This window comes from Salmo trutta, chromosome 15, assembly GCF_901001165.1.
Source record: "Salmo trutta chromosome 15, fSalTru1.1, whole genome shotgun sequence".
Lineage (NCBI taxonomy): Eukaryota > Metazoa > Chordata > Actinopteri > Salmoniformes > Salmonidae > Salmo > Salmo trutta.
The window spans coordinates 25918189-25930799 of record NC_042971.1 but is presented as its reverse complement, the minus strand read 5'-3'; the positions used below and the strand labels follow the sequence as shown (position 1 = coordinate 25930799).

Below are 12611 nucleotides of genomic sequence, written 5' to 3'. Positions count from 1 at the left end.
GTGTGAAGTCCATTTATTCCTAACAAAGGCCGTAATTAATTATGACATAACATTGAAGGTTGTACAATGTAACAGCAATATTTAGACTTAGGGATGCCATCCGATAGATAAAATACGGAACGGTTCCGTATTTCACTGAAAGAATAAACGTTTTGTTTTCGAAATGATAGTTTCCAGATCAGACCATTTTAATGACCAAAGGCTCGGATTTCTGTGTGTTATAATTACGTCTATGATTTGACAGAGCAGTGTGACTGAGCGATGGTAGGCACCAGCAGGCTCGTAAGCATTCATTCAAATAGCCCTTTCGTGCATTTGCCAGCAGCTCTTCGCAATGCTTCAAGCATTGCACTGTTTATGACTTCAAGCCTATCAACTCAAGCCTAGCCTTCCCTGTAGCTCAGTTGGTAGAGCATGGTGTTTGCAACGCCTGGGTTGTGGGTTTGATTCCCACGGGGGGCCAGCACAGAAAAAAAAATGTATGAAATGTATGCATTCACTACTGTAAGTCGCTCTGGATAAGAGTGTCTGCTAAATGACTAAAATGTAAATGTAAAAAAATGAGATTAGACTGGTGTAACTGATGTGAAATGGCTAGCTAGTTAGCGGGGTGCGCGCTAATAGTGTTTCAAACATCACTCGCTCTGAGACTTGGAGTAGTTGTTCCCCTTGCTCTGCATGGGTAACGCTGCTTCGAGGGTGGCAGTTGTCGATGAGCTCCTGGTTCGAGCCCAGGAAGGAGCGAGGAGAGGGACGGAAGCTATACTGTTATACTGGCAATACTAAAGTGCCTAATAGAACATCCAACAGTCAAAGGTATATGAAATACAAATTGTATAGAGCGAAATAGTCCTATAATTCCTATAATAACTACAACCTAAAACTTCTTACCTGGGAATATTGAAGACTCATGTTAAAAGGAACCACCAGCTTTCATATGTTCTGAGCAAGGAACTTAAACGTTAGCTTTTTTACATGGCACATATTGCACTTTTACTTTCTTCTCCAACACTTTGTTTTTGCATTATTTAAACCAAATTAAACATGTTTCATTATTTATTTGAGGCTAAATTGATAGTATTGATGTATTATATTAAGTTAAAATAAGTGTTCATTCAGTATTGTTGTAATTGTCATTATTACAAAAAAATAAAAAAATAAAATTGGCCGATTAATCAGTATCGGCTTTTTTCGGTCCTCCAATAAGCGGTATCGGTGTTGAAAAATCATAATCGGTCAACCTCTAACAGAGATACTGTGACAAGATCCTGAGGCCCATTGTGAGGCCCATTTTCTTTAAGGTATCTGTGACCAACTGATGCATATCTGTATTCCCAATCATGTGAAATTCATAGACTAGGGCCAAATGAATTTATTTCAATTGACTGATTTCTTTATATGAACTGTGAATCAGTAAAATCTTTGAAATTGTTGCATGTGCGTTTATATTCTTGTTCGGTATATACGTATAGCAAGTGTCTAAACTTTCATGGGAGGACATTCATTGTGAACTTCTTAGATAGCCGCTGACCTTGATGATGGCCACAAGCAACAGCCACGAGTATATAATAATAAATATGGATACTTAGGGAGGGATGCGAGAGATGGGTTTCAAGGCAAAATCCAGATTTTTTTTTTATTCAACCATGCAAGTCAAAGTTTCTGACTCTATACGTCCCTTCTGCTTAAAACATGCCCTGAAAGGGGAACCCAGGGATAAGAACGATGGCCGTGAATACAATATGGGCTCATAGCCAAAAACTTGGACTTAAAGTGGATGGCAACGAAGAATGTTGTCTTAAGTGCTGAAAGTAAACCTGAGAATTCAGGAAGTCTCTAAATGACAAGGCACCTCTATTATTCAAAAGATAAGAGAAACAATGGAAACAAAAGAAGCTGTTACATATTGTTTGTGCGTGTATGGGGGTAGGGGGGTTTAAGGGTTACTTTCCTACACTGGTGCATTAGCTGCATACATGGGAATGCGTTTTACATTTGAACATTATTCACTGCGTGGACCTTGACAACACAGAACACAGTAAACTACTTGTAAAATGACCAGTATTGTTCCATTTTCTGTATTACTACTTAGTACTTACATGGTCTGATATTTAAAAACCATACAAACTCATTAGGGAAAAGACAGCCTGACAACCCGAAAAGTGTAATGCAATTAATAGTTTTTATACCCTCCAGTTCATCAAAGCAATACACATTTAATCTGATATTGTCGCAATAAAATTGCAAGCAACATATTTGAGGCACATAAATGAGTGTGGATAGAAATCATACTTAAGGTGTTTACACCACAATCCAGACAATATTTCCTAGTCCACACACCAACACACACACACAAGCACGCACACACACAGAAGCACGCATGCGCATACACATGCACACACATTCGCGCAATCCACACACATCCAGTCAAATACTTTCTAGCAGACACTATTCCAATGGTTGGCTTAGCTATCTAAAAGCAATAACGATTGCATGCAAACTCAATTGAGATTGACTGGGATAAGTAGCAGATTCTTTCAATCTTGATCTGCTTGATGACACAGCTGTGGAGTTGTACCTAAGTGCAGTTACTACTGACAGGATTAGGCCAGTAAAAAGAGCCTCCAATCAATGCACATTAATCCCTTGTTTACTCTACACAACATGAATAGTCAACAAAACATCTCAAAGTCATTTGTTTTAGGAAGGATGCCTATTGTTTATTTTTAAGAATGGGATTTGTTCGGATATCTGATGATCCATTTTTTTTAAATGATCAATTTGTCATTTGTATCTTAAATCTCACAGCAGAGTTTGTCTGATATAATAGAATGGGTAGCCTAATACAGTAGTCCCCAATCACAGCTTCCACCGTTGTAAAACGTCTGGTCTTCCAACTTATTGTCAACCATAAATTCTTGACTGTGTGAGTGATGCTTTCGGTAGCTATGGAAACCTGATTCACCGAAACCTGATTCACCTCCCCGCCTCTCTCTCCCCGGCCAGTCCTCCTCTATCCATCTACTGAAAAGCTCTTAACTTTGCGCATGTACGGCCAAATTGAACATTGCATCGACTCCAAGATGGCGTTAACACGTCTGGCTTGCATTCTGGTCCTGCTCTCAACTCACTGTAAGTAAATGCATGAGGACCACGCTTGATTTCCCTCGCTCAGATACGTTCTGGACGTGACATTCGCTTTTGTTATTCAGAATGAGCTACTTTGATATTTTCGAGCTACAATGTGATCTGCGTTAGGATATAACCTAAGTGATTCTTCCCGACCTAACTAAACTCAGCAAACTAGCTATAGCCAACCAGCTATCTCGTTATTCATAGATGATGTTCTGATTTCAAATGGAGATATATTAAATTATAAAGTAAGCAATCGAAGACCAGAAGTAAGAAATAGTTTGGTAACGCATGAGGTTCAAACCTTGTCGGCTCGTTGGAATGTTTGATCCGCTGCGAGCCTGACAGTGCACCGTTTTTCTGTACGGCATTTGGAGGCATGTCTAGCTTCTCGAACTCCAGAGATATAACCCCCCGCAAACTGCTCTACATACAGTTAGTTATCGACAGCGCATGTTTATTTGCTACAAACTTTACATTATGAAATAGCAAGAAGATATAAAATGTATCAATTATTTTAGAGGCGTGTTGTTTCAAGGGGATGAGTCGAGACCCTTTTGTCCGTCTCCTTACTTTCAAAAGTTGTCAACTATCAATTCAACTCTAAATGTGTTATTGCGTTGAATAAATACGTATTTGATAGTAACATACGTTTGCTCAAACGTGTTTGAATTGTGGTTGATAAAAGTTAAGACTGGCAATATTCAGTGATGCGAGACCGTTTTTTTTCCCATTCGGGAATAAAGACAGTCCGCCTGAAAGCAGCATGCAGCGCGCTTTGCAAGCGTTGAGAACTCATTGAAGATCGGTTCTAAAACGTTGATTTGTAACTTTTTATTAGCCATCTCAGATCAAGCGATTTGTCTCTGCAACCGGCCAACTTGTGGCGTTTTTTCATGTTTTGATTGGGCTATGTTTCTGACAGGGTATGATGCAATTTGTTCCGGAAAAGTGTTCCCTCGTGTTTTAGACAACTCATGCATGGTCACATCCTCGGAAAGAACGTTTAATTATTATGTTAACATTTTAGAATTACGTTTGTATCAACTTTCACAACTGTTGTCATTGATATGCCTATGCTTAATTAAACAAAATAGAACTCAGTATCAGAAATGTAACCAAAACATTTAGAATTGTTCCCAAATGGTTCCTAATAGCCTGTAGCAGGTGTTATAGTATAGCCTATGTCAAATTGATATTGTGTGTATTGTAATGAGAAGTATAATCACTAGTTAATGATAACTAAGTTAAGGCTACTCGCATACACAGTAAATAAGACTAGATGTAGCAGGATCTTATTAAACAGCACCACGTGATGGACTGGTGGTGCTCATTTGCTTTGAGCGAGGGCTTGGCTTAACTGTTTTCCTGGTGTACTTTAAGCCTGGTTGAACCCTTCATGACGACAGACACACAAGAAAGGGGGGGGGGCACAGACTTCAGTTTGCCTTCAGCCCCTCTGATCATCCAAGTGTGTGGCTTGGCTTAATTCTATGTGGATTTAATTAGGAATAGTAAGAAGGCTGCTTCCAAATATGTTGCTGGTGTCTTTCTCTGTTGCTCTGGACTTAGTCCTACTGACAATCTGATTTAGTTTGCTTTAAGTGGTGTATTATTTTACAGCTTATCCAGTTGTTATTGTCTGTAGGCTATATAGTAAGAGCTGGTTAACCCTGATTGTTGTTGGAAATACTTTTGACCACAACTATAGTTCTGAAAGAAAAACATAATTAAACATTTCTGAGGAAAATAACTTTAATCAGCTTTGTACATTTAAATACTTTTTAATGTATGTTTGTTGCTTGAATCTAAAATGAATTAGATCTCTTGCTATGCATATTCTTTCGTTGGTTTTAGGCTAACTCATCATTGGCTTGTTTGTTCATTGTCAAAGAACTGCTTTGAACTCATGTGGTAGTTTATATTTACTTTGAATAGTTATGAGAAATGTAGCTATTGTGTATTTATTCATCACAGATCTTAGAGAACAGGCTGTTGGATTTACATAAGTTGTTTTACATCAGATTTCCTAAGAAAGGTGTAAGCACTCGGGAACGCATTTTGCCTAAGTACTCCTGCCAACACTTAGAAGTGCCAAGATATGTGGGAGCTGAACAATGCTCAAAGTGGAACAGTGCCAGGCCAATATAAACGTTGATCTTTCCTTAATAGGCATAGAAAAGCGCCTGGGCAAAACAACCCTTTAGGTCCAGTCACTCCTATTTGAAGTTCGAGAATTATTGTTTTCTAAAATGCAAGTTTGTTCATTGATTGCAATAAAACTTGTTTCCAGTCTGAATAAATGTGAAAGAAACATGCATTACAATCCACCATGTATTTCTTAAAAGCATGGTTGTGGCAAATGTCATTTCAGACTTGATAAATTACCTTTTAGCAAATGTGGGACATTTGTTTGGCTACTCGTGGAGGCTTGGCCAACTGAAATGATTGACTCTGGTCTAGTTCTTTTTTTGCTCTATGCCAGCTCACAGTAAGTCTGCTTAAGCCTCGTCTCTGGGTGAGAAGAGAAGTCCCTTATTTGAGGAGATACTGTATGTAAAGAAAAGAAGACACACACAAACAATGAAGGATAAGACGTCTGTCTTGTTTGACTTAAGGCGTCCACGTGCTTTCCAGCCATAACAGTTCGGAACAGTTCGTGCATATATTATGATGACATTTTGTGATGTTTTGGACTTCGGCAAGGGTTTTTTCGGCTGTTCAGGCACACAGCATTTCTTCTCGAAGCAAACCGAAGACAGTAGCCGAAGTAAAACCAAAGATGGTAGCCGAAGTCTACGCCCCCCCCTCGCCGGTGAAGGGTCAAAAGTAGGGATTCTTCAATGAAGTGCCTGTTGTCATTCAACGAGAGACGACTCGTCCTTATGCACGTTTTTTCACTTGAGAAATACTGCACCAGACATCCTAGTCAGATGCAAAATTGCACTACAATTTTTTTATTTAACTAGGCAAGTCGGTTAAGAACAAATTCTTATTTACAATGACGGCCTACCCTGGCCAAACCCGAACGACGCTGGGCAAATTGTTCGCCGCCCTATGGGACTCTCAATCACAGCCAGATGTAATGCAGCCTGGATTCGAACCAGATACTGCAGTGAGATGCAGTGTCTTAGACCACTGCGCCACTCGGGGGCCCTTAGATCTCGTCAAAACCGTTAACTCAAGAAATCTGTCATTCATTTTATCTTAGATTAATTCGGACTATTTTGAGACAATGTATACTGGCTACGGCGTCTCAAAACGGACAAACAGTACTATTGCTGCTTTTTTTATTTTTCAAGCGAAGGTCTTTTAAGGGGGTATGCGAGCACACACATTCGGTTCTGCTAGCCGAGCCCGGCTAGGCGCCACCCGAAATGAAGCAAGCTGACGCCTTTAATAACTACAAGCATCCATTTAAACAAGTGCCAGATGACAGGTGCTTTTTTCATTGTCTGAAATGTGTGGCATTACTGGGGTAGGCAGGAGTTAGTGAGCCCCAGGGAAAGTGCTGCTAGTGCTTCCCCCAGGAGGTGCTTTTTATCAGATGCTTCCCTTCCCACCCACAGCTTGTGAGCAAATGTTTGGAGCACTCCCTAAATGGCATGCTGGACCCTTCCTGGCGAGTCACATCCAGCTTGATATTTTAGTGGAAAGACAGTAAATGGCAGGGAAAAGGGGAAGAGTGGCTGCCCACTCAGCGCTCATTTGTTTAGAGAGTTAAGAGTTATTCCCAACAGACAAAGCAGTTGTGAGAGAATGGTAGACCCACTGTCCATTTAAACTAGCACGGCATCCATTTCCTTTAATAAGGCGTGCAGCTCCAGCCTACATTTCTAGTTTGCATGTAAAGCTGTTTACATTTGACCTATTCTGGGGTTAGGTTTTGACAACAATCTGAAATGTCATTTTGAATTATGTGATGTGCACAAAACATGCAGATTCATTTCAGAATTGAGAAGTTACACTCAAGTTGAAGCTAATCCATGGACAACAACAAGACGATAACTGCACTACAAAGGTCTATGTGTGGGATAAAAGCAGCGCAGCACATACCTCCTACAGTGGAATGCCCTGAAACAGCTGAGCAGGAGTGGGTGGAGGTGTTTGGTGTGACTGCATGGGTGACCAGAAATATCTGTGGCGTCCCTCCCAAACCTCAGACGCCGTATGTTAGCACATATGGCATTCTGAATCAAAAGCATATGGGGGGGGGGGGGGGCATTCTAATGTACAGGGAATTACAATACCCCTCCCACTCAACAACAACGTCAGCAAGACAAAAGAGCTGATCGTGGACTACAGGAAACGGCGGGCCGAGCATGCCCCTCATCCACATCAACAGGACTGTAGTGGAGCAGGTCGAGAGCTTCAAGTTCTTCGGTGTCCACATCCCTAAGGAATTAACATCGTCCACACACGCCAACACAGTCGTGAAGAAGGCACGCCAATTCCTCTTTCCCCCTCAGGAGGCTAAAAAGATTAGTCATGGGCCCTAAGATCCTCAAAAAGTTCAACAGCTGCACCATTGAGTGCATCTTGACTGGCTGCATCACCGCTTGGTATGGCAATGGCTTGGCATCCTACCGCAAGGCGCTACAGAGGGTAGTGCGTACAGCCCAGTACATCACTGGGTCCGAACTCCCTGCCATTCAGGACCTCTATACTAGGTGGTGTCAGATGAAGGCCCTAAAAATTGTCAAATACTCCAGCCATCCAAGTCATAGACTGATCTCTTGCCACTGCAAGGCAAGTGGTACAAATTCACCAAATCTGGAACCAACAGGACCCTTAACAGCTTCTAGCGCCAAGCCGTAAGACTACTAAATAGTTAACCAAATAGTTACCCGGACAATCTGCATTCCCCCCCCCCCCCCCCCCCCCCCCCTTTGGACTAACTATTTTGACTCATCACATATGCTGCTGCTACTGTTTATTATCTATCCTGTTGCCTAGTCACTTTATCCCTACCTATATGTACATATCTACCTCAATTACCTTGTACCCCTGCACATCGACTCTGTACTGGTACCTGTGTATATAGCCAAGTTATTGTTACTCATTGTGTATTTATTCCTCGTATTATTCTTTCTATTATTTAAAAAAAAAAGTCTCTTTATTGTTGGGAAGGTGAGTTAGCATTTCACTGTTATTCTACACCTGTTGTTTACGAAGCATGAGACAAATACAGTTAGATTTGTTTGACCTGTTTTGTTAAGAGATAGAAGGAAACCCCTGCGGATAAATTGGGCTTAAAGAAAATGAAAGGGGAGTTAACTAAGAAAGCATAACAGTTGTGTTAGCTGAAGGAGTTACACATAAAAGCTGGATAAAAAATGGAATGGTCTTTCATGAGATACAAATCCACATGAACTTCACACAAAGAGCTTGAAAGGTTATTGAAGTCGGCACTATCATGCTTTAAAAAACACTTCTCCTCTTGGTAAGCAGTGGCAGATGCTGTGGGGAAAGTTGAAAATGACATGCTTACTGTGTGCTCCAGGAATGGCAAACATGTACATTCTTCAAATGTCAATAAGACTATCATGTGGAAGAAGCACTGATTAAAAAAATAGGCCTAGAGCCTGGCTGTATAAGCTGAATGTACTGGCCAAACCCCAAACAGCCTGCTATTGACAAGGGGAAATATCTCTTCCAGACTTAATGTTGACATATCTCACAACAGACAAAAGTGCAAGAAAGATAAATAATTGTCATCCATAATTCCATGAAACTACATTGAGGCCTACAGTACCAGTCAATAGTTTGGACACACCTACTTATTCAAGAGTTTTTCTTTATTTTTACTATTTTCTATAATGTGTGCCAAGAGTGTGTAAAGGGTGGCTACTTTGAAGAATCTCAAATATAAAAAATATTTGGATATGTTTAACACTTTTTTGGGGTTTCTACACGATTCCATGTGTTATTTCACAGTTTTTATGTCTTCACTATTATTCTACAATGTAGAAAATAGTAAAAATAAAGAAAAACCCTTGAATTAGTAGGTGTGTCCAAACTTGACTGGTACTGTAGGCCTCAATGTAGTTTCATGGAATTATGGATGACAATTATTTCTCTTTCTTGCACTTTTGTCTGTCATGAGATATGTCAACATTAAGTCTGGAAGAGATATTTCCCCTTGTCAATAGCAGGCTGTTTGATTTACTAAGACATTATTATGATATGTTTATTCTGTGTCTGCAGAATAATCTTTGAAATGCTCTTCAATCGGCTGTCTGAGCAGTGCTTGGGTGATTTCCTGTTTGGCTATCTGTGGTCGCATGATCCCTAGGGGAGGAAGCACCAGAGGATTTTTACTAACTGTGTTCAGTCACTGGATTCAGATAGAGCCAGCACATCAACAGGTCAGGAGCAACCGCCATCAATCACACATTGGGATGCTGTCAAATTGGTGAAACTATTACAGAATAATTAATGACAGTGCACAGATGAAGTGAATGCTGCTGAAGAACTGCCTGTCTGAAAAGGCAAGGGAAGGCTGAGCTACATGCTGGGAGTCATAGCCAGATAATCGCTTTGGATTCATCCTCTATTTACCATACTTTCACAAAGGCAATTACTCTCTCTATAAATAGCCAGATGCCAGAATCATGAGACACCCTCAGGTGTTGAACGCTGTTTATTCCAAAGCATTGGGCTTGTAATCAAGCAACTCTAAATATATGATTCAACTTGAAACATATGCATAGTGTTGACATCTAAACCATAATACAACTACTATAGAAACTATTGGCATTGTCAGAATTTTTGAATTTTTTTATCTTAAATTCTATCTCAATTGTTTCTCCTCTTCAGAATTGGAGAATAGATTTGAATCATATTAGAAATTCCCCTTGACCAAAAAATAATTCATCAAAGACACATTGACGACAACTGGCTAGCTTCAGCGCAATCATCACTGCTTTTCTACCCTTCTGAAAATGCAATTTGGCACTTTCAGAGAGAGCGGTGTTAGGTCCCAAAACATGTATATCACCAACAGCCAAGCTGACAGTCAAAACACTCTCCTTCCTGTGAATTGCAGGTGTGACGATGACTCCAATCCCTTAGACACTTAAGAACTCTGCTCTATGAAGGGCAGATGACACCAGCATTGTAATAAATAGACATTCCAATAATTTTGTTGACCGTAACTAATCCAAGCTGATGCGTTCTCTTGATGTAGTGCCTTACCGAAAAATGTCAGTATGCAAGAGCCATGGTTGTACGGCCTCCAGGGAGGGATGTGCAATTCTTGCGCTAAGACCTGGCAAAAATGTTTGTGGTCATCCAAAGGAAGTGTTTGGGAGTTTACTGTGACTTTTCTTTATGTTTCTATCCAAGGTAATTGGCCCAGATGCTTTATCCACCCAATGACACATTTACCACAAATTATTCATCATCAGGGAGAAATCCTTCTTACGACCATCTCAAGCTCAGGAAATGTACAGTAGTCTACTGCAGACTACCATGCCATCGCAAATTAGATTTTTGATCAGATAACTCTTTGTTCCATCAAAGTTTGGTATTACATAGTTTTAGCAATTTTGTCCAGAGGTTCTTATTCACAGGGCTCAACATTCAGGTACAGGCCAGTGGCAACTGGCCAATGGCAACTGAAAGCTACTGGCCAAAATGAAAAAGATAAATAAAACGGGCCCAGTTCAAAATCTGACAGGAAAGCGAATGATGCGTGCATAATTTCAATAGCAGGTGATTTGATTTGCTAGTAGCCTATACATGGTTCATACAGACAGTGGCAAGTCAAATTCAAAGATTTGTAACTTTTTTAAGCACTTAATTCAATTACAAAATGTATATGAATTGTTGTAATAGCCTATAGGAAAAAAACTTTCCAAAAGGTATGCATTACCACTAGGTTTGCAAAGGGTCAGAAACTTTCCTGGAAATTTTCCATGGGAAATTAAGCCCAGGAATTTGGGGAATTTTGCTTAAATTCATAAAAGAAGTTAGCTTATAACAGTGACCCTTTTTTTGTGGGATACACATAAGGCAATTCTAGGTCTTGTGGCATATTTTGGTTAAACTATCCCCAATTCCATGGAATATCAACCCTCTGCATGCACAGTGCATTCTTCCATCACATGTGCAGTGAACTCTGCAGTGCACAGCTGATTCTCAAGATCTTGCACACTAATGAGATGCTATTGAGCCCACACTACTACACTGTCTGAGCCAAGGACTACATGCTTTCTGGTAAGTTTTGATTACAATACTGGGTGGGGTGAATATATTTTATGACATGCATGATTTTTTTGTTAACAAGTAAATAGTAGCCTACAGCAAAGTGTTTAAATAATTTCTAACTTGTTAACAATTTCTGCTAGTTAGTGTTTGCTACCATGTGGGTTTTAGTTTGCTTGAGCCTGCTAACTGAGTGTTAATTCACCGGTTTCCAAACATGTTTCATTTTAAAACATTTATTTTACAAAGGAGTTGTTTAATCTAACTACTTAACTATTTATCTGTACATAGAATTGTATTTTTTTTTAACTCGTTTTCTTTTCTAATCTTTACAGGAAAATGCCACGGTGTGGATGTGTGGAGACATTTCCCTGCAGCTAATGTAGAAGGAAAAGCTGTGTACATTTGCAAATCATATGTGAAGAATGCAACAAAGATGCAGAATCATCTGGCCGAGTGCATAAAGTTCCCTCAGCGCTCACAACAAGCAACCTCTGACAAAAGTCCCTCTACTTCTATTCGAGGTGAAAATGATGAATCAGACACCTTATCGATAGCAACAGCTCATGGTCCTCCTGGAATCAGAAGTTTTTTTGACTCAATGGAGGAACGTAGTCAGAGATGCTGATTTAATGTCTTGCTCAAGCTGTAGATGCAACTGGTTCCCCTCTAATGCTCACAGGCAATGTGTTTTGGAAGAGATTTCTGAATGTTCTTCGCCCAGCATACACCCATCCAACCAGACATGCTTTATCTACTAATTTGCTGGATGCAGAGTTCAACAGAGTTCAAGTGAAGGACAAGCAAATCATAGAGGAAACAGACTGTATTGCAATCATCTCTGATGGGTGGTTGAATGTTCGTGGGCAAGGAATAATTAACTACATAATCTCCACCCCTCAACCAGTATTCTACAAGAGCACATACACAGGGGACAACAGACACACCGGTCTCTACATTGCAGATGAGCTGAAGGCAGCAATCAATGACCTTGGACCACAGAAGGTATTTGCACTGGTGACAGACAATGCTGCAAACACCCATTGGCTGTGCTGCTCATGCATTGAATCTGCTCCTCAAGGACATCATTGCATTGAAAACAATGGATCCACTCTAAAACAGAGCCAAGGAAATGGTTAGGTATGTGAAGGGTCATCAATCTACCACAGAGGAAACTACAGTTCTGAAATGCATCAAAAAGCTGAAGACTTCTGCCTGAAGCCCATACACGCCACAGTATACACGTTGGACCCCAAGTATGCTGGAAAGAG

At 40.3% G+C, this 12611-nt stretch overlaps 1 protein-coding gene across 1 annotated transcript in view; it reads left to right on the top strand.

Annotated features, from left to right (window-relative positions):
- Window positions 1-2997: 2997 nt before the first annotated feature.
- The window catches only part of LOC115148689 (junctional adhesion molecule C), a 50025-nt gene continuing 40411 nt past the window's right edge, over window positions 2998-12611 (top strand). Inside the window, exon 1 of the mRNA XM_029690793.1 lies at window positions 2998-3132. Coding sequence (XP_029546653.1) covers window positions 3048-3132 — 85 coding nt within the window. The 5' untranslated portion in view covers window positions 2998-3047. The remainder of the gene's footprint in view (window positions 3133-12611) is intronic.